This window comes from Zymoseptoria tritici, chromosome 6, assembly GCF_000219625.1.
Source record: "Zymoseptoria tritici IPO323 chromosome 6, whole genome shotgun sequence".
Classification (NCBI taxonomy): Eukaryota; Fungi; Ascomycota; class Dothideomycetes; order Mycosphaerellales; family Mycosphaerellaceae; genus Zymoseptoria; species Zymoseptoria tritici.
Window position 1 is genome coordinate 1866233 of NC_018213.1, and position 21368 is coordinate 1887600.

The 21368-nt window shown below is 53.9% G+C and overlaps 8 protein-coding genes across 8 annotated transcripts; 3 read left to right on the top strand and 5 right to left on the bottom strand.

Annotated features, from left to right (window-relative positions):
* Positions 1–1842: 1842 nt before the first annotated feature.
* MYCGRDRAFT_109947 (uncharacterized protein) lies at positions 1843–3514 on the top strand (the record flags this gene model as incomplete). Its single annotated transcript, XM_003851526.1, has 2 exons — positions 1843–2685; positions 2738–3514. 2 exons carry the CDS (start codon positions 1843–1845, stop codon positions 3512–3514), a joined length of 1620 nt encoding a protein of 539 aa, XP_003851574.1.
* Positions 3515–4192: 678 nt separating this feature from the next.
* MYCGRDRAFT_94029 (uncharacterized protein) lies at positions 4193–5274 on the bottom strand (the record flags this gene model as incomplete). The annotated part of the gene is made up of 3 exons (XM_003851721.1): positions 4193–4217; positions 4287–4835; positions 4931–5274. The coding sequence occupies 3 exons, from the start codon at positions 5272–5274 to the stop codon at positions 4193–4195; spliced, it is 918 nt and encodes a 305-aa protein (XP_003851769.1).
* Positions 5275–6755: 1481 nt separating this feature from the next.
* Positions 6756–7988, top strand: MYCGRDRAFT_100567 (uncharacterized protein; the record flags this gene model as incomplete). Its single annotated transcript, XM_003851527.1, has 2 exons — positions 6756–6768; positions 6820–7988. 2 exons carry the CDS (start codon positions 6756–6758, stop codon positions 7986–7988), a joined length of 1182 nt encoding a protein of 393 aa, XP_003851575.1.
* An 825-nt stretch (positions 7989–8813) lies between these two features.
* MYCGRDRAFT_73357 (uncharacterized protein) lies at positions 8814–11428 on the bottom strand (the record flags this gene model as incomplete). Its single annotated transcript, XM_003851720.1, has 3 exons — positions 8814–9104; positions 9157–11260; positions 11344–11428. 3 exons carry the CDS (start codon positions 11346–11348, stop codon positions 8814–8816), a joined length of 2400 nt encoding a protein of 799 aa, XP_003851768.1.
* Positions 11429–13213: 1785 nt separating this feature from the next.
* Positions 13214–14129, bottom strand: MYCGRDRAFT_104937 (uncharacterized protein; the record flags this gene model as incomplete). Its single annotated transcript, XM_003851719.1, has 3 exons — positions 13214–13349; positions 13410–13812; positions 13894–14129. The coding sequence occupies 3 exons, from the start codon at positions 14083–14085 to the stop codon at positions 13336–13338; spliced, it is 609 nt and encodes a 202-aa protein (XP_003851767.1).
* Positions 14130–14643: 514 nt separating this feature from the next.
* MYCGRDRAFT_86592 (uncharacterized protein) lies at positions 14644–15456 on the bottom strand (the record flags this gene model as incomplete). Its single annotated transcript, XM_003851718.1, has 1 exon — positions 14644–15456. One exon carries the CDS (start codon positions 15454–15456, stop codon positions 14644–14646), a length of 813 nt encoding a protein of 270 aa, XP_003851766.1.
* A 3571-nt stretch (positions 15457–19027) lies between these two features.
* MYCGRDRAFT_17773 (uncharacterized protein) lies at positions 19028–19852 on the top strand (the record flags this gene model as incomplete). The annotated part of the gene is made up of 2 exons (XM_003851528.1): positions 19028–19546; positions 19604–19852. Coding segments are annotated over 2 exons (768 nt in total), but the record flags the coding sequence as incomplete, so codon positions are not given.
* Positions 19853–19901: 49 nt separating this feature from the next.
* MYCGRDRAFT_44207 (uncharacterized protein) lies at positions 19902–20563 on the bottom strand (the record flags this gene model as incomplete). The annotated part of the gene is made up of 2 exons (XM_003851717.1): positions 19902–20352; positions 20409–20563. Coding segments are annotated over 2 exons (606 nt in total), but the record flags the coding sequence as incomplete, so codon positions are not given.
* Between the last annotated feature and the right edge of the window lie 805 nt (positions 20564–21368).

Consider the following 21368-nt stretch of genomic DNA (forward strand, 5'->3'; position numbering starts at 1 on the left):
GGAGAAAGAGGGCAGCATTGGACTTGATCTCCGACTGCCAAAAACTCAAATCACAAGGTAGAACTACAATTTCTTCAATTCTCACACTTTCATCAAGCACGTCCATCATCACCGACTCATCAAGCCGAGGCCATCTCGTATCACTCCATCCTACCGACATCTATGTGATCTGGAAACGGCAAATAAGCGCCGATTATGCTGCCAGCCTGCCGCTCCCGATCGTCGTCGCCGGTCAACTGCGCTCGGCGGCTCGGCGTGTGTTGACAGCCGAAGCATGGGGTCGCATCCTCTTTGGAGTCTTGTCGTCGTTTGCTGACAACGGCTCCCGTTTCTCATCGACTCGATTGGTCCATTCCTGGCAAGAGCCGCAACAACCACAGACAGGGGTGCGTGGTCCTGCTGAGACGAGTGTGATGGAATGTATGGACTTGCATGATCATGAATTGCGATACGCAGGTATCCGAGTACCTTGTCGACTATCCGAAAATTGGTCGGACTTGCGCGTCTATACCGCAGCGACCACCCGAGGCTCGCCGCAGGAGCGCGGCTGGCTGACAAGGCCAAATGAACGCGCTTTTGGCCGGATGGATGGGTGCAGCACGCGGCGTCTGCCTTTTCTGCGACGGGTGTGGCAGAAGTACCTCATTGACATCGGATAGAGTTCGCTGTCTCACCGCAACTTCGACATCACGTTTCTGGGGCCAGCTCGACTGTGCCGACGATGACCGAACCAATGTGCGTGCAAGACACGGTCGGCAGTGATCTGTTCGCCAGCTTGACGCGATGCATATCGAACGATCGATGCGGCGTTCTGCTTGCGAGTGTCCTCACATCCACACCCTGGTCCATGCTCGCGATGCCCTGCAGCCCAGACCAGGCCTCTCATGCGCCCCGTAGTGGACCCTGCTCGCCAATCACATCACGCCCTCTGCATTCTGAAGCGACCTCTGTACAGATGATGTGAGCATCTGGATTCGTATGCCCGCCGAAACGACAGCCATCTGCAACTTCAGCTGCACCTCATCGAGCATCTCGAATCTCGCCCGAGAAGGAAACTGCCGACACCAGCATCTGGCCGAGCCAATCGAGTAGCGGGCACGAGACGAGGATCTTCAACGCAGTCCAGCAAACTGCATCTTGCACCGCGAGTCTCGGTATCATTTGCCTTCGCATCAACGTCCTCCTAAGCTCGCATTCCCTCACCGCGTGCTAGCCTCGCTTTCTATTCGCTTTGGACCTCAGTTCTCCGACCTGCGCCGCTACCACCGCCTCTTTCTTACACTAGTAGATCTGACTACTCGCCTGATCTTCACTAGTACGAGTACCTATTGAATGCTGGCCGGACATCACACGCCTCGACCCGGTTCTCGTCCATGCTTTCGTCATATGGGTTCATGGTGATGCCCGGAAGTGTCTTTCGCCCGAACCTTGGTCCGCATACATCTTCCCAATGAGGCCGACGTGGTCCTGGACCTTGGACTGCGTTACTGTTTGCGAACATTTGTGTGTCTTGATTATACCGGCACCGACTGTCTCCAATCTTTTCATCTGGTGCGGTCTCTTGACTGCCACGAACCGCTCCGCTCCGCTCCGCTCACTCCCGCCTTTGAGTCAAGTACACGGATTGCGCAACCTCCTGACTCTAGACCACGACCTTGCATACCGCTTGCCCCACGTCCAGCCCGGTAGACACTTTTGATAATCGAGACTGGACCTGGGCTTGTCTTTTCCAACAATCCATACCAAGCCATGGAAGTAATGACGCGACCTTCTCCTTGCGGCACTACGTATCAAGCATCTACATCGCCCTCGCCACGTTGTCGATCAAGTCTCCTTTTGCGGATGGCGTACTCTTCGTCAAATGCAAGCTCATCGCCCGATCAGTCCACTCCGGACACCGATAACCAGACGGATGTTGATGGGTACAACACCGCGAATACTCCATGCACGGACATTCTCACCGCACCTAAAATCGAGGAACTGGACTTGAACTCTCCAGACGACCTGAAAGACATCGAACCATCCACGGCCCTCACAGCGCCAAAGAAACGTGGCAGACCGAGGAAGGAACCATTCATTGGACCTCAAAAAGCATCCCATGCCAGATCAAAAACAGGCTGTGGCACCTGTCGCAGACGGAAGAAGAAGTGCGACGAAACGAAGCCATTCTGCACGAATTGCGAGAAGAACAATTACGTTTGTAGTGGCTATGAACCGAAGCAATTATGGCGTGGTGGCCGAGTGAAAGCTCCCATGACGGAGTCACCCAACCTACCTCCGCTCGTCAAAGGAATGGATGGCAGCAATGTGTCGAGCTACTTTCTGACATATTTCACCGAACGCCTGAGCAATTGCCTGTCATTAACGGACAATTACAATCCATTTCGCACGATCATCTTCGAACGTGCGTTGCAACATAAGGGTCTGCTGCACAGTGTGCTATTCCTCTCGGGGAGCAGCCTGACTGCGACCAGCAAGGAGACGAATCAAGCATGGGAGACTTGTCAAGAGCATCATGGAAGTCAAGCGTTCAACTCACTGTTTGAGGATATTGGTAAAGCCACCGCTGCCGAGGGACAAGAATCATCCGAAGCCATGCAATTCTATGGAGACTCGTCTATCGCGCAGGCTCTGGTACTGTGTCTTCAGACAGTCTGCGCGGGAGATCTCACCGGATCATATCGCGTACGTCAATTCATTGTCTAACCACGACTTAACTAACAACAACCTTTCTCAGACCCACCTCGACGCCATGAAACGCATGCTCACCGAAACCTCCTACACCTTCTCCGACCCGACCTTCCGCACCTTCATCCTCGAATTCCTCCTCTACCATGACTTCTCCTCCTCCATCACCTCCCTAACAAACCCTCTCGACGCCCGCTCCCTCACCCTCATGCGCTCCTTTCACGAAACCTCTTCATCCGACTCCTCCTCCTCCAGCGGGAACCTCCTCGGCGTGCTGGACGGTCTCTTCGACCTCCTCGCCCGAATCCGCTCCCTCCGCGACACCATCCGCGCCCTGCGTGGCATCCAAGGCCGGCACTGGCACAACTTTGACGTCTCGCAGGAAGCATTCGCCATCGACACCGCGCTGCGCCATTGGATATGTCCGCACACTCCCGACAATCCCCGATACGCCGCTTCGCTGCTCTACCGCCAATGCACCTGGATATACCTCTACCGCACGTTTCAACCCTCCATTCCATCGCCTGTGTTCACCGAAGCGGTCGATCAGGGACTGTCGTACTTGAGAGACTTGCCTGAGGAGATGCAGAGTATCCTCCTCATGCCGTTGTTCTTGCTGGGTTGTGCGGCGTGGGAGGAGGGACAGAGGAGGGAGATTGAGAAGGCTTTGGAGCGGTTGGAGAAGTGGAGTCAGTTGGGGAATATTCGCTATGCGAGGGAGGTGATTCGGGAGGTTTGGGCGAGGATGGACCGAGGTGACGAGGAAGGCAGTTGGGATTGGGAGGATGTCTTGGGGACGAAGGGGTGGGATTTCTTGGTGACTTGATGCCAGAGGCTTGGTGTGAACACAAGCCTCGAGCGGAGGGAGGCATCGATCGACCTGCTCGGTCAATGACGTGTGTCGACGCAAACGAAGCACCCAATCAACGAACCGGACGATTTGGAACAATAATGCCGTGTGGACGATTCCCAAGGAACGACGAGAGATATGGAGGGAAGAGGAGGAGAAAGAGCAGCGAGGACTCCAGCACACAAAAGGGAAAAGACCTAACATTTCGGAAAACTTCCCATGTACATGCTACTTATTCTTCTGCATTGCTGTACATTATTACATACTTACGCATGGATTCGACGATGGAGGGAGGGAGGTACACTGAGCATTGCAAGGAACAGGACATCGGTTTTTACTTTCTGAAGGAGGGATCGAGGGCTTGAGCTTGCTGGAGGTGGATTGAGCATTTTGAAGAATTCAGACCCTCTCTGGGTGCGAGCACATGCATTACGAAATTTGAGGAGGAAGACCATTTGTGCGATATATGGGCTGGGAATTTGGTTTGATGGAGATGTACATTCTTGATCTTATTTCTCAATATACGACTGTTACCTGTCGGGAACGTTTTCCCGAACCAGACTCCCTCAGACTTGAAAGAATTTCCACTCCCTGCACCTCAAGTCCCTCCCTGCACCTCAAGTCCTTCGTGTGCATGGACTCCCTCACACAAGCTTAGTCGCCGAATCGACCATGATTCCTGTCGAATCGATTAGCATCAACCATCATTTTCCGCACCATCTCGCTTTTCCGATCATCCCCAGCTCACATCGCGAGGACTACCATCAAAATCGCGAGGAAGCAACCTGGGAATCCGCTGAGCCATATGATGTCCACTCCGGAAGCCCGCGAGTCAACCGGCGAAGGCGCGGCGGAGGTCTCAGGTGGTTGAGCGATAGCCGACGAAGGCTGACTGGAGATCATCTGGGTGCCGGCTGGGGGAGATGCTGGAGCCATATCCGCTGTTGACTCGGGTGGAGGCTGCTGGACGATAATTTGGGTAATAGTTGCGGGTGCGGCGGGCAGCGGTACCACGCCCGCCGACGACGATGCAATGGAACTCTGCATGTTCATTGTAGAGTAGGCCGCGGAGGTGGAGGTGGAGGCGGAGCCATCGAGAGACGCAATCGATAGGATCTGTAGTGCGAGGCTATTGAGGGCATCTGAGCTCGCCGCCCCACTATCACCGATGGAGGGTGGCAGCGGGCCCACACCGTCTGTAGTCGTGACAGCGAGGAGGACCACGGAGGCTTGAAACGTTGACACGCAATACACCTGCTTGTAGAAGCCGGAGTATATCGTTGCGCAGTAGTCGTCGCTGATGAGACGCGGGTTAGTGGCGCTCAGAGTTGCAGTGCGCTGAAAGATAGAGGATACCAGTAGAGCATGTCCGGTGTGAGTAGTGGGACGGACCCGACTGCATTACCGACGGCGCTGATCGAACATGTCGTCGGAGTTGTCGGGAAGTCTTCGCCGGCGACGCAGCCGAACCAGAGACTGGTGCTCTTGCATGTCGAGCTCGCGTAGCAAGTGTATGGCTGATCCGGGGCACCGCCCGTGTATCCGCATATCTGTGCGTTGATGATGTTGGTGTTGTCCTGCCTTCGGACAGGCGCTGCGGTGATTACTGGGTCATGAGCAGCCAAGCCGTCGGGTTGGTTGACGGCAACGGGAGGTGGTTGTAGCTCCGACAAACCGTGTGCGTGAATAGCAAGAGCAAGAGCCACGGGCCAGGCGCGAGGTTGGAGTACGAACATTTTGCAATAAAATGAACAGTCGTGTACTGCTGTGAGGGCTGAGAGTAGGAGCAATGAGCGATGTGAAACCGGACGGACGCCGCGGCTGCTTCCTTATTATGAGTATCTGGTCTTCTCGGCCTGTTGAATCAGAGGGAACTCGTTTGATGGTGAGTAGTTCCTAGCCGGACGCCGGTTGTGCTCGTAAGAGGAATGCTCGGTCACGAAGTGACATGTGCACTCGCAAGGTAGCGAATGAGACGAGAGATGGCGTGCGGATAGTATTCGTTTTAACTGGTCAAGTAAGTAAACCTACAGGAAGAAGTACAACCTCACGAATCGTATGGCTTGACTTGAGATATGCTCTGTTTGCCTTCATTTCTGTAGGCACCGAAGGCATCTCAATCAACGACAGTATTGTCGAGGACTGACGTAGACATGAAGGCGCCTTTGCTAGCCGATTCATGTGAAGGCGGTCGAGAAGCTGGAGAAGCCGTTCATGATTTCGGCTCTCGTTGAAGTCGATTGGAGGAGAGAGCATGGCGCGAGCTCAGCATGCAGTCAGCGACGCCATATGAATGCGGGCTGACATTCTTGAAGTGGCAGAACCGACTCTCTTCGCTGTCATATTCAGATCATGGCGAGGCTAGCTGGTACACGGCTCCTGGATGATGGGTCGCCAGTGACCTTGACTTTGCGTCCATGTATGCTGTGCCTCGGGTACTCAGGCTGACGGATAGACGTGGAGCAGTGGCCGAACGGCTACCTTGCTTTCGCAGAGAAGTGTCGTTCTTTTTCAGCTTCCTCCAGTCGTGTCGGAGACTAGTCCGGTGTAGAACCATAGTAGCTTTGGAAGCGTAAAAAGGTTTTGCTCGAGCCCACTGATAAAGGTACATGTCCGTCCACGGTCGGTACTCCGGTCGATGCTTCGATCCACAGGTTCGGAGTCGACGTGGGCCGTGACAACACCAGCATTTTGCAGCGGTATTGAGCTCGAGCGCGGCAGAGGTAAATAGAAGTTTCTCCTGGTGAAGACACATCGAGCAAGGACAGAGCTCCATCGCGGATGTGATCTGTTGAAGCGAAGAGATAGTGCGAATCTCACCAGGAATGAGGTGTTGTCTTCTGGAGAATACTCTGATTATGTAAGCAGGGCTTTCGCTCCTCGAGAAGGAGAGGAGGACGTCTCAACTCGCTACGGTAGAACTACGTGATCAAGCAGAACATTGGGAGAAAGCGTGCACGCCGTCGAGCACACGAGGTAGACCGTCAGCCTTTCAGGTTTGTTGGAAGAGCCTCTAAGATACTCCATTGAACATGACCTCATGCAACCACTCAGCCTACACGTCGGCCTCCAGGCGCGTCATACTCGCGTCTACCTGAGAGTGCCTTCCACCACCAGATCGTCGCAGCTGTTTCTCTCTTCGTAGCTCAATCAATCTTCTCTCCAACACAACACAATCCTCCCTCTCACAGCACACAACACACTAATCACCGCCACAATGGGTATCAAAGGTATGTTCATCCTCATTCACCCAGACTGCACCACACTCACCATCATCACAGGCCTGTACCCGATCATCAAGGAAAACTGCCCCGATGCAGTGAAGGAGGGAGAGATCAAGACACAGTTCGGCCGCAAAGTCGCCATCGATGCCTCCATGTCCCTCTACTCGTTCCTCGTCGCCGTACGCAGCGGCGGCGAGCAGCTCATGTCAGACACCGGCGAAACGACCTCACATTTGATGGGCATGTTCTACCGCACACTACGCATCGTCGACAATGGCATCAAGCCCGTCTACGTCTTCGACGGCGCCCCACCAAAGCTCAAGTCCGGAGAGCTCGCCAAACGATTCCAGCGCAAGTCAGAGGCACAAGAGTCGCACGAGGAGGCCAAAGAGACGGGAACAGCAGAGGACGTGGAGAAGTTCAGTAGGCGGACAGTGAGGGTCACTCGGGAGCACAATGCAGAGGCTCAGCGCTTGCTGAAGCTCATGGGTATTCCATACATCATCGCACCTACCGAAGCAGAGGCACAGTGTGCGGTACTGGCTCGAGGAGGAAAAGTCTTCGCTGCTGCGTCAGAAGATATGGACACCCTCACATTCGCCTCACCTGTTCTCGTGCGAAAACTCACATTCGCCGAACAGCGCAAGGAGCCAGTGCAAGAGATCCACCTCGATCGTGTGCTGGAGGGACTGGAGATGGATCAGACGCAATTCATCGACTTCTGTATTCTTCTTGGCTGCGACTACCTCGATCCCGTCAAAGGCATCGGTCCGAAGAGTGCACTGGCGCTGATCAAGGAGCACAAGACGTTGGAGAACGTGGTCGTATACATTGAGAAGTCGGGCAAGTACACACTCCCAGAAGACTGGCCATACCAAGACGCACGCCAGCTGTTCCTCGAGCCGGACGTCCGCCAAGCTGATGAGCCAGAGTGCGAGTTCAAGTGGGAGGCGCCTGATGTCGACGGACTGGTCAAGTTCTTGGTCGAGGAGAAGGGCTTCTCCGAGGACCGAGTCCGCAGCGGCGCGTCTCGGCTGCAGAAGAATCTCAAGTCCGGGCAGCAGTCTCGTCTGGAAGGCTTCTTCAAGGTGCAGGAGAAGACGGATGAGCAGAAAGCCAGCCTCAAGCGCAAGAATGAGGAGAAGGTCGAGGCGGCAAAGAAGCAGAAGAAGGCAGAGGCAAAAGCAAAGAAGGACGCCAAGTCCAAGCCAAAGATGAATTCGTGAGCCAGCTGTGGTATTTCAGGGAGTTAAAAGTGCATTTACTTTGGGAAGCGATGGTGTTAAGGCTGGCGTTTCTTTTATGCGGGAGGGAGCTCCCAGCCAGCTACGGCTGAGCAGCGAGATATTGCGATGCAATGCTTGCGAGCAATGATTATGAGCGAGCGAGTCAGTAAGTACGTGAAGGAATCGACTTCGATGAGGGTACGGCCTCGCAAACCGGAAAGTCATCTCATGTCTCTCCGACTGTCCACAAAGCACTCATGCAACAGATAGCTGCCGAGCACAATCAGGGCATAGTCTCGAAGAGTCACGAGAGAGAAAGGGTGATTGGAGATGCGAATGACAAGCACGGCAATAAGATCTAACTTACAATGATAGTCCAAAGAATTTTGATTGTCCTGCGTAATCAGTCAACGAAAAACTGGACTTGCAATGGCGTAGAGGTAATGCTTCTCGCATGTTGACCGCGATTGTCGACTTCGTGCTCATGCGATATAGCACCTTCTCCTCGGAGGCATCAAGAGAGCTGAAGCGAATCTCGGCTTTCGATCTCTCTGGTTCCGTGGTAGACAGCAAGTCTCCGCAGTCTAGGCTGAGAAGAAGTTGTTTGTGTATTACTATACACCTATAACGTGCCTTGACCTCGTGACCCGTCCTGTCATCTCTGTCAACACTACTGTACAATATGCCCGCCTATAGAACAACCCATCTATTCGAGCTCCATCTCGAACTGCACAGTCCAAGCCACTCAGGGGCAAGCTACGCTGTGCGTCTTCAACGACGGCCGCGGAGGTATACACGTCCCTTTCTCCCTCGTCCATGCCCTCCCTACCACTTATCCCTCAACCCACCATCACCTCCACTCTTCAACCTGAATCCAACAGCAACACCCACACAAGCCACCAATCCCAGACACAAAAACGACGGACCCCATTTATCGTGATAATTGACCGCTTTCCTCTGCTTGATCCTATCCACGCGCCAGAGGAAGATGCCCATACTGTACATGAGAGCGATGACGGAGACGACGGTAAAAGCCACGGCGGCGGCCATGCTAATGCGGTCGCCGAAGTTGAGGAGCGTGGCGGCGATCGAGCCGAGGATAATGGAGAATTCGAGCTGTGAGAAAGGGTTAGTATGTATCATGATTTCACGGATGGACTGGACTCACCCATGCAAGGAACGTCCTCTCGGCAGCGAAGGACACCTTCGGCTCGACTCGTACAGGAACGTGGATCTTCTTCCCCTTCGGCGCCTTGAACCTCTTTTCTGAGATCCCACGACCAGCAGGGATCCCCATCTTTCCCTCACGATCGGGTATTTGCGTTGGCTTCGGGAAAGGTGTGATAGCGCCAAGTACATAGAACAGCTTATCGGCAGTCAAGTTCGCATACGACTTTGCCAGTCGTAAGCGGTAAGTCCATCCGCCGGCTTTCTTCGCTTCGGCGAGAGCTTCTTCCTCGTCATCGGAGTCATAGAGCGGGTAGTCTTCTTCCGTGGTGTCGAGAGGCTTATGAGACATGCGTTCCTCCTCGTCCATGATGTTCGGATCGCCGTTGGAATTGCTGAGGTTTCGGTCGAGTTCGTGTTGTTCGAGAGCATCGCGGGCTGCCCGTAGACGGCGGACGTTCTCGTCGTCTTCGAGTCCTTCCTCATCTTCAATGTCAAGTTCGTCTTCCGTGTCATCGTCGAGATCGTTACTTGTGCTCGCATCTGTGCTTTGGCCGGGTCGTTCGATGCCGAATTTGTGGCTAACGGGTTTGCGGATGTCGACGTCCATCTGTGGGAACCAGAAGGGGAGGAGGTCGATGCGGGATGGGAAGAGAGATGCACAGCCGTGGATGAACTTGGAGAATTTGGGAACAGCTTCCACAAGATGGGAGGACGTCAGCTCGCGAATCCACTCCGGAGGTTCTTGTCCGGCGGCCGTTTGAAGCTTGACTTCCAGCACGCCGTATGGGAATAGTTCGACGTCTTCTGGGGGCAATTGGCTGAAGGGGTGGTCGATGCCAATGTCCATCCGACGCCAGTTCTTTCCACTTCGCTTGCGACCATCGAGATTGTCCTCTCTTGTCATGGCCAATTCAGTATCGAGTGATACACGTACACGAGCATCTCCGGGAAGCTGGAACGCCGTGCGGTTGTAAAACGAGCGACAAACCGGCACCAACTTGCGGTCAATCACCCGGAACTGAATCTCCTTCGCCAATGCTTCCAAATCGTTGATCTCCTTCTCGCTCTTCTTTCCATCTCTCCGCGACTTCTCGAAGATCTGCTCAGTCGTCATGTCTCCACGCAGGTACGCATTGACGTTCTTCTCTTTCGTGGAGAAACGAGCCTTGACCGACTTCTCACCCGTCCAGTCCTCTCGATGCGTCTTGCGCTCAATGAAGATTGTGTCCACATCCATGCCACCATACCATCTCAGACGGATGGCCTCCGCACCTTCCGTCTTCTTCAATCGTCCCTCGTATAGCTCCCATGTCTCCGGGTTGTCGTAGTAGATCGAAGAAATGGCAGAGTCCTTCCTCTCAAACTCCTTGCTCGGATTGAACACCAGAACCGGCAAGTGCTTGAGAATGATGAGCTTCAGCTCGGTGATGTTGTCAGGATGCACCCAGTACTTCGTCGTCTGACGGACGAAATTCTGCTGCTTCTCGCCGGCGGCTGAATCACCCTTTGTTGGGTTTCCTCGTGTTCGGACCTGGTCGTACAGCTTGGAGAGATCGACCACCGTGCCATCGTAGTCGTCTTTGAAGAACGGTCGAGCGTTCAATCGTGCCGCGAAGACAGGCTTCAAATGCCAATGCGTCTGCTTGTCGTGCTTCTTGATGATCTTCTGAAACCCGGTATAGTTCAACTGCGTGAACTTGGCCAAGTCATGCACGTCCGCAATGATGTCCGACAAATCCTCCTCGAGCAACAGAAACTCATCTTCCGTGGGAGCATTCGCCTGCGCCTGCTCGTTATTCTGCTGCGCAGCTTCCGCCCGAGTAATAACCTCATTCACTTCCCGCTCGCTCGACTTGATCCGACGGATAATCTCCTGGCTCTTGACTTTTTGGAACGTGAAGACCTTGTCCAACTCCTGCTCGAGCTGGTTGACGAATCGCTGCTCATCTTCCTCCGACCATGGTTTGCGCTTCTGCCCGGAATTGGTGCGCACGAGCGGCGTGTGCTCGAAGTCGGTGCGGAGGGACTTCTTAAGGACCTCGTAGTCGATGTAGTAGTAGTACCAGTCCTTGATGAGAGAGCTGCGGAGCTGCTGGCCGAACCTGTTGAGTGAGGAGAATATGTTAGCGACGGTCTCGTGAAGGCGGCGGGGCACGCAGCAATAGTGGGACGGCGTGCAACGAACCTCATGGCGGGCGAGAGCTGTGGTCAATGGCGAGTGCCAAGGTGATGCGGGAGAAGATGCAGGACCGTCACACCGACACCGTGTCACAGGAACCGCTCAGAGGAGGATATTTGGGTGAGAGTCTTCAACTGTGAAAGAAAACCAGACGGGATGCTCCCAACTGTGATGTGCACGGTACCTAGCGATCCAGTTCTCGGAGCTCGCAAAAGCGTCCCGAACTCAAATTATCAACGAATCACAGGCGAAGAGCTTTGCACGAGGAAGAGGCTGGCTAAGACGTCGATCATCCAGGCTCCATACCAAGGTGGCATTTTTTAGTGAGGACATAGTAGGGAAGAAATAAAATGTGTCCGATATGTGAGGATTCGTCCAGCAAAAGCACAAGTCCGCAAGATATGCGGCTATTCTTGTAGGATGCATGCATAACTGTGCCAATCACGCACGACTCATCGATACCAAGGATCCTGGTCCAGACGGCTTCGCGGTCAGTGGCTGAGCGCCGACGTTCGTTCAGGAAACAACATCCGGTTCCACTTGCTCAGAGATCACACCCATCTTCCGCACAGGCGGTCCTCTCGAGGCTTCACCCAGTATCTCAACAATCGAACCACCCATGAATCATCTTCTGAAGGAGAGATGCACTTCACCATCAGCAACGCACGCTTGCAAACCCAACACACCTCGAGGCACCCTTCCTCTTGCCGATCGTTCTCGGGGGCTGTCGGTGGCTTCGGCGACCTTGCTTCGTTTGCGAGCTTGTTGTCCCCAAGGGCTGTCGTATCGTAGTCGTTCGGGCCTCGAATCGCTTCGAAGAAGTCTCCATGCACTCCATTCATCCGACACCCAAGAAGGCCTCGGAAGCCTGACAAGTGGGGCGAAGGCGGAAGCAAAGCGTCAAACAGCACATTCCTCTCCATGAAGAATCGAGCAGCGAGGTTGTCCGTTCCTGTGGTGACTGAGAGCCAGGAGATTTGCGCTCTATATCCCGGTTGCAGCAAGCTAAAGGATCCGACGAATGACCGTAGCATCACAACGACCACCGAGCACGGTATCCCAAGCGCCACAGCTGGGTCCAGGAGCTCTTGTTGCACCACGGTGTCGGCCACGTTGAAATCTCTGGGTTTGAGATATGGGTATGCGAATGCGTTTCCCGTAATTTGTGGACCTCGAGCCGGAGTGCCAGGCGTAAGGCCAAAGAGAAAACATCGCCGTGCCAAGTCCACGAAGATGAAAAGATCTTCCTTTGAGAGCTTGTCTGGAGTCTCCTCGGTGAGGTTGTAGTCGATTGCGAGACAGAACGAGAGGAAGCGGCGTAGTCGTTCCTTGCGGTCGCTTGGTTTATCGAACTGACGAACACTCAGAAGAGGGTTGCGTGGTTCGCACTCGTCGTAGTAGATGAATGCCATGACTTCTGATAAGTTGGTGGAAATTGTAATTCATTCTGGACCTCGAGAGGATGGAGAAGGCCTGTTATAAGCAGGTTCTGACAGTTTAGCTTGCCATACTTTCTTCGCTTCCAGTGAGCCGGCGGTACCATAATTAAACAAACTTGGGAGGACACTGAGGCTAAGCCAGGCCATATGAAAGCCACCAGAGCTGTGCTCGGAATCTGTCTGTTGCATCAGTGCTCAGGCGGAAGTCGGAGACGAATAGGGTCGAAGTTCAAGTTCTGAGGCTTTGCAGTCCTTGAAGTCAATTTGTTCAGATACTGATTCGCTCGAACATACAGGAAGGATCGAATGCAAGACTTATTTTGGTCGAAACGGCATCGCGGTTGATGGCTGGGCGCCGACGTTCTTTTCAGAAAACAACATCGTCTTCTGGTGATACCGCTGCACTTCTTCTCCACGCTGGTCGTCTGTGAGTCATGATATACAACATCGCTCTGGATTGACTGATCTAGCCGCTAACTGTGCTTTCGAGCTTCATCACTATTCATCTAGCCATATCTGATCCTGTGGTCTTTTATTCGTAGCCTGTGGACTCAGGCCTCTACGATGATCGCCCTACACGTAGTGATCAGTACGAACGCTACCAAGACCACTCACCACCCGATCACAACTTACACTGCTGGAGCTCGGACTCATCCAAGTGCCTCAGCTTGTTGACCTGCGCCGTCTGGCCGGTGAGAGCGCCCTTTGCAACCTCGATGGTGCTGGTCACGATGTTCTTGCTGGAGATGGCGTAGGTGATGGTGTGGGCCTTGACGCGGATCAAGCCAATGCGAGGATCCTCTGGACCACCGTCGTGCTTGCCGTCGCCAAGATCTCCCAACCACGCCTTCAGGCTCTGGGAGTAGTACTCGCGCACGCGGGAGCGGTCGGTCTCGACCTTGGCGGCGCCGGAGACTGAAGCCCACTGGCCGGAGGAGTCAATGAAGCCGACGTTCACCTCAGGCGAGTTCTGGAGGTCATCCGTCTTGCCGGACTCGGTGTTGGTGTGGAAGATGAGGTCGACACCGTTGCCCTCCTGTCGTATGTTGTGTCAGTGCTGTGTTCCTCCTTGTCCTCTACATGCATGCTTTTGTGGCTCCACACGGGTATCTCTTACCTTTCCGGCAATGGCCATGGCGCGGCTGACGAGCAGATTGTCCTTGTTCTTGGTGGTGAGGAGGCAGAACTTGGTCTTCTCGGCAAAGGTGGTGAAGTCCTCGGCCTTCTCCTTCAATGAGGGGTCCTGGGAGTTCTTCGCGACGTATGGGTCGGCGGTCTTGCCACCGGTGTCGGCGTTGGAGAAAGACATTTTGGCGATGTGGTGTGATTGTTTGGTGTTTGGTTGAAGTGCTCTACGAGGCGATGTCAGTCTCGAAGTGAGAGATGATGCTTGTGAGGAGAAGAGAGCGGTTTGGCGGATCGGTAATGAACGCGGGGCAGCAGCGAAAAGGCGTCTGGTGGTGATGTGGAAGGACATGCTGTTGTTGTGTGTTGTGGTGCCGTGGAGTTGGCAGTGGTATGGTACTCACCGAAAAGTAGTTCAAATGGTTTGTGTGGTAGTTGATGGAACGGAGACAATGGCACGTTTTGTTTACAGAGAAGTTGCAGCATCATCATATGCTGCCTCAATCGCGCCTTCCCCACGTCCGTTTCCCCTCCGACGTAGTAATGACGCAATGGAGGAGAGCTTCCAACTTCATCTGCCATCCGACTGCCAAATTGTGCCATACATAACGCGGCTAGTCCTTCGGCTGTCATATGGGTTCATCTGGACAGGTACGATCGTAGATGCTCGGCATTGCATCTTCTGCTGCACGATGGCACAATCGCCCTGAGCCGCTGGGAAGCTCCTTCCCGTCCACGGACTTCACCTCGAGGCAGCGCTGGCGGCGCATGTCGCTGTATCCACTGCAACAGGCTCTTCAATAATCATCCCTCCGCGTCCCGAAGTATCGTTCAGCTGCTCGTCCAGGCCATTGAGCTCTTTCGCAAACTCCTCCTGGTCGTCACACTTCCGCGCAGTATCAAAGTCGATCAGAACCGCCCGCCCGTCCTTGATCAGGAAGTTGTGCTTGTTCGTATCCCCGTGAAGGATGCCGAGCTGGTGCAGACGCCGCAGCGCTTCCTGGCATAATGACAAGTCGTCGATGTCGGCGTGTTTTGCGTCTGTGATGTCTCCCATGAGGAACCCTATGACTCGCCCGTCCTCGACGAGATTGCCGAGAAACTTCGGGCCGATGTTCTGTCCTTCGATCCACTGGTACGCGGCGCATTCGCTGTTGGAATAGCCAATCTCATGTTCAAATACCGCAAATTTCGCCACGATGATTTCGGCGAACATCGCAGTGGTCACCCGGTAGACCCCGTTGCGCAGCCTTTCTCCGTACACGACGTCCAGATGGTCCACGTCGGTCGGGTGCCAGACATCCTCGACACCCGGAAGCTGTCTTCGGGAAGTCTCGATGAAACACGGTGTCCCGGTCTTCGGATCTTTGCCAATGTATCCATAATTCCAGTCTCCAGGCGGAAACGCAGGTAGGACAGTGAAGAGATCAGGCGCGAACACCATCACGTCTGCCGTGTAGACCCCAGCCGCGATTGTCACATATCTGACTTGTTTCCCGCATTGGAATCGGAAGTAGCTGTCCTCTTCTCCTTCATCGACTTCAACCTGAAGCATCTTGAAGTCCTTGTTCGTGGCGGCCATCGTGGACGTCGTTGTTCGTCTTCACTCGAGTTGGTAAGTGCACGAGGTTTATCGAGGGCGTGCGTGTGCTTAGCTCGCGCATGAAGCGCAAGTTGATGGTCGGCCTTGATCGCTTGTTCGCGTAGTAGGTATGATGTTTCTCGAGGCGTGGGGACAGTGGAAAGTGCAGGTAAATCAGTTGAAAAGTTGTGGGACAAGACGAACGCTGAGCCCAAGTAAAGTTTTGCGGAAGGCAGTTCTTGCGGAAGGCAGTTCTTGCGCAGGGAGTACAGCTATTTTCGAACTCACGGTTGTGACCATGGCTCGATACAACGCACCAATCGACAACGTCCCCTGCCAAGAGCTTGGAACATTCGATCTCGTGGCCCACTGGCTACAACCGTCGCCCACACCATCCTTCGCGCTGCCTTACATCTTGATGATTGCGGTCTGCAATCTGAACCTCAGTTCCTTCCGAAGAGTTTCTCCCCCTCTGAAAGCGTGAGATACTTTGGCGGCTTCTTCTTCTGCGCATCCACCGCTACGACATAGCATTTCTTTTTCTGGTCGCCGTTTGAAGTATCCTTCTTGATCTATCGACATCGTCAAGGTCAGCTCTCGGAATTGTTGTGATGGTGGGATGGTAGGCGAATGTTGACTGACCATCTGCTTCGAGCACATCAAGACGGAGCCCAATTGCATGTCCTGCAAGATAATTCGGTAACTAGTCGCGGCTTGACCAGTCGGACCGCCAGCACAGGCCGCGTGATGGATAGCTTTCTTCATCCAAGCCTCGTGGCAGCGGAAGGACTCCACGAAGAGCACAATGGTGTGACGAACCATGCCCCGCTCTCCGTAATGACGCTGGAGCTCCAGCAGCAATGAAGCAGCTTCAAAGAATGTTCGAGCAACTCGCATGCAGTTGAGGCCTTCTGCTTCGCGGAGCTTTGCGAGAAGGAATGTGTATTCGATCTGTTGAGAGGGACTATGTGGCTGGTGAAATAAGGGAGCAGTATCAGCTTTTGCATGTTCATGGGGGGGACGCATGCCTTGGAGTCTTACCAGCGTCACACACGGCACCTTCGGTGGCCAGTCAGCGTCACGAAGGAGGGAATCTGCATTGGGTTTGCCGGCGACCAGTTGGGACAGCAGGCGAAAGTCCACAGGCTGCTGACCTTCTAGACCGAAGCGCAATGCCCCGATCAGGAGCCTCCTGCAATCACTCAGCCTCCCATATGCCGAAGGAAGGCATGCTTTGCATCTGCACTCGAAGCCATAGCGGTGCTTGTATAAGAAGTTCCTCTGCGAGGCGGTCAAAACTTCATCCCAGGTCTCTTTGTAACAAATTTGTATCTCTTCTCCCGAAAGAATGTCCTTTTGAGCGTGCACATCCCGGTCAACCGCCACGGCGTTGGGCACACAGGAGTGATTGAGTCGTGATATCAAAGGCAGCACGAACTTGCTACCGTCCGCGGACTCAAACGAGTTGGTGTGGAAGATTCGCGCAGCGCTGCTCTCTGGGTGTTCTGGTCTACCTTCGTAGAGTGAGAGGTAGATCGCTTGATCTGGCTTGCTGATGCGATTCAGCGCCGCTTCGATGGCTCGTTGCGCTGTTTTCCGGTCGTCCCAATTCGAACATTCGACGGAGAGAATTGGTGTGTCGGTCAATATGACAGACCCTCGAGGTATCTTCTGAGTTGCCACCAGGCCTTGACCCTTACCCTCGATGTGGCGCACTTCGTAGGACACCATGCTGATGCCGCCTTGTCTGCGCGTTTCGATGAAGATGAAGGAGGAAGTTGAAGGCTCCGCGAATTTCAAATTCGAAATTTTCACGGAAGACACAAACGCAGCACGGCTGTGCCCGTTCTTCTGCTCAAAATGCACACTCCAAGCCAATGAGGTGCAAGTCGTGCAGTGCATTTTGAGCGGGACCACCGATCGCCCGCCTCATTGCAAACGAAGCCGTTTGATTGACGAACCCTGGCGACACAAGCACGCATGTAATGCATCATGGTGGAGCTAGCTGAAGACGCATCGCGCAGGAGCAAGGCACGAGATATGACATGCGCAGATGCAAGAATATGACATGCGGATGGCTCAGCTGAAGAAGAAAGTTTCGAGAGAAGCTGTGGACATACCGTATTTGGGTTATCTTTCGTGCTCAATATCATCGGCTCGACGGCCTGGCTGTGAGGGCCACGTGCTTACCGTCGACGACAGATCCACACTCTAGGATATGATCATCAAACGTGCTCACATTGAATTTTCTCCTCCAATGCATTTGCAGGGTGTGGTAATGCTTCCTGCATCCCAAACAGTGAAATCCCCAATCTGGAAGAGCTTCCGGCGAGCTGGCTGAAGGTGCGCGCACAACTGCCATGAAACGCTTTGCGAATGCCAAACGAGGATTTGCCAATGACCCGAGTCTCGCAGGTCGCCGTGCGCGTGGCCCATGCTGCCCATCCGCTCGGTCGGAGAACCTTTCTTGATACTTGCTCAGCTTCTCAGATGCAGATCGAGCAACAAAGTCTTCCATTGCCGAAGCCGATCCATGCAGCGCTCCTCCAGCCATCCGTGCAGACGCTTCGTCGACCAGAAGCAGGCGAGTATTGCATTGTTTCTCGTGTGACGAGTAGCACCCAGGCACACTGGTCATTTGGCGTGAGGTACTTATCAGGCTGACGCGGTCGATGCCAAAGCTACGAGATGCCTCGGCAGGGGTGAGTGGCAGGTATCGATCCTTCTCGGTGAAGCAATTGAAGCAGACTCGGGTACAGTCTAGCAGATAAATGAAGCCTGCAAAGTCGTTGCACTCCACGCATAGAGAGGCGCTCATTGCATCGTAGAGCTCCTGGCATGTGATGTAGCCACCCGCTTGAATGCTGATAATGCCGCGCAGAGCTGACAGATCGTGACAAGTAATCGTCCGGAACTGCGGAATGGAGTCGATCACTTGCATTGCTCGCTGATTGACACGTCGGAAGCCCATGAGAGTCAAAATGTCGAGCTGGACGAGAGCGTTGCTCAAAAGTTCGAGTGGTAGCTTCTCCAAGGCGCCCAAGGGCTGCTGAGGATTGGTATTGTGGCGACCGATGTCCAACGGGCATGTATTTTCAAGGTCATGTTCGTCCAGAGTGAAGTCTTTGATATTTGGTTTTGAATAACAGAGCTCACTCAGCGCTTCGCATATCGGCGCGTTCGGACCCATGGTGATGAGGCCGTCGCATGGCCGTTGAGAAGGAGAAGTTCCACAGCTGAGGTTGGAGTGTCGAAAGGGCAGGGCTGATTGACTTCACGTCGAGTCAGAGGTGCAAATGAAGCTTTACGCGTTCTCTCCAGATGCCGATGTCAAACGAACTTCCGATGTCCTGCTCGATGGCTGTGCGACCGAGCATGCAGTTGATGCATCATGGTGACAGAGAGAGAGGAGAAGCGAGTTTGGAAGGAGCGAATCTGACGCCAAGCATCGGTTCTATCGATAAGACAACGATCTTGACTATTTTTCAACAACCACAAACAACGACCACATTCCTCGACACTCAACTCGATCATCACCATGGCATCCGCGTGCGCCAAATGCTCCAAACCTCTCGAAGTCGAAGTCGAGCGCTACGACGATGAAGACTCCGCAGAAGACACCAGCATGACCGACGACACACCCCACACCGTGCCCGACGATGTCACACTCTCCTGCGGCGACCACCTCCACTGGGAATGCCTGATCGAAGCATACGAAGTCTCCAAATGTCCAGTGTGCACGCGAGACATCACCACAAGCCCAGCTGCAGCATCTTCATCAAGTGCAAACTCAAATCCGCAAATCTTAGTCGATTTGAACAACGAGGGTGGTTTGCAACAGCAAATCGATATCTTCCCGCTATTGCAGGAGGAATCCTATCTGAGAGCGTACCCTGAGGATCGAAAGTGCAGAGCTTTTCTGGAGTTCTGCAGGGAGGGAGATTTTCATGCTATTGCAGATTTGCTGAAAAGCTGTGATGAAAGCGCCGAGGAGGATGAGGAGGACCTGATTCCGGAGGCTGCGGGACCTAGCAAGCCTGTTGAAGACATCCTTCGTTACCAGGTAATTGCGCTGGAGAGCTTTGTGGACTTGTTGACTTCCATACTGACAAGACCTCAGGACCCGATCGGAGACATGCAGTCTGGTCTTCACGCTGCGGCAGCGAGTGGCCATCGAGAGGTGGCCTGGCTGTTACTCCTACTTGCCAGCGAATACTCGGAAATGGAGTTCCCAGCGTTGGTCTTCCAAGAAGCCGCATCTCTAGGTCTCATGCGCGAGGAACAGAGCGGCAAGGTCGATATTCGCAGTCTGAGAGACGCACACGAACGTTCAGCCGAGGACGTTGCACGAGAGAACGGTGTCATTTGGAATGGATGGATCGGAAACAACAGATTGACGATTTGAAGATTGTCAAGAATCACAAGTATTCCTTCCGCCATTCTAGCGGCTCTACATCTTGTCCTGAGAATCCCAAGTACTGCCTGCCGTCAGCATCGGGCTTCCGATTCATAAGCACGCCGTACTGCACAGGTCCTCTCGCAGCATATACCTCCGTAACATTCGCGCACGCGGCGCTGATCGCCAATGAACAAGGTCCGGCGACGGGAATTCCCGGGTCAAGCTTCCTGTAGGATAGACAGCCGAGTGAGACAATAAGAGCGAAACCCAAGACCAAAGCCGAAATCGCGAATATGACGGAGTAACCGCAGGCGTTGATTGTGTCCACGAGCGTATCTTTGCTGGACCCGGACGCGTCGTACGTCTCGATCTGCACGAGAAATATGCTCCTCGACACCAGCCAGTGTAGAAGCGCCATACCCGCCATCAGTGGCAGGAGGTATCGATATGGCATCTGCAGCCAGTACGTACTCCTCTGCTGGCCGACGGTGGCAGGAGGTATCGATATGGCATTTGCAGGCAGTACGTAGTCCTCTGCTGGCCGACAGGTCGGGTATTACGAAAGGGTTTGCGGGTACTGGCATAGTTCCCGTATTCTCGTGCGAGAAGCATTCCGGTCACGACGTTGTTGTAAAAGAGGTACACGAAGCTGATCAGCACTTGTGGCGTGTTCACAAGGAGGATATTGGAGAAGATCGAAGCGTCGAGCGTGGTGCGTGGTGCGGATCAGCGTGTCGGCTGTGTAGGCATTTGTAGGGTTGCCGAGAGATTTCGCTTGAATACCTCCACCCCATGCAGCAATTCCGCAGACGAGCAACCCTCCTATCCACAAGGTTACGGAACTGGATATGCGTTAGTTCGTGGGAAGTACAGACTGGCGGACACTTGACTCACAGCAAAATGAATAACATCCAACGCGAAATCCGACCCATCGACACGGCATGTGACCAGAAGTGTACGCGTCGATCGAATTGGGGAGGTTTCTGACCAGCTGCAACGCGATCTTGCCATTCCCGATTCCGCACATCGAATATGGTCAATGGTCCGTGGGCTTCCATCGTGATATCAGGCTCGTCCAGGAACGATGAGATGGCATCTCCAATATTGGCTAGAGGTGCAAATCCGCTCGTCACAGTAATGAGCATGACTATGACTTTCAGCAGATTGCACAGCGTGACAATCGCCAATACCATCATGCTTATACGGACTGTACACTTGGGTTCCAGCGACTCGGCTAGGCAGTAGTCGATATGGGCGAAGAAACCAATGCCCATGATCTTGTCTTTCCCGTCGTTGAGGATCACGCAACCAGTGGTGTTCTTTTGCACGGTCAGGTTTTGGCCCACTCCGCAGCGGATGTCGCGAGCCCAACCAGGCCCATCTGTGCTTTCGAATCCCTTCATGGCGAGGACAGGAGGTAAATTGCCGACATTCGATGCAATGATCAGCAGGTTTCCCCAGTTGGCGGCGTTGGTGGACCCTGTGT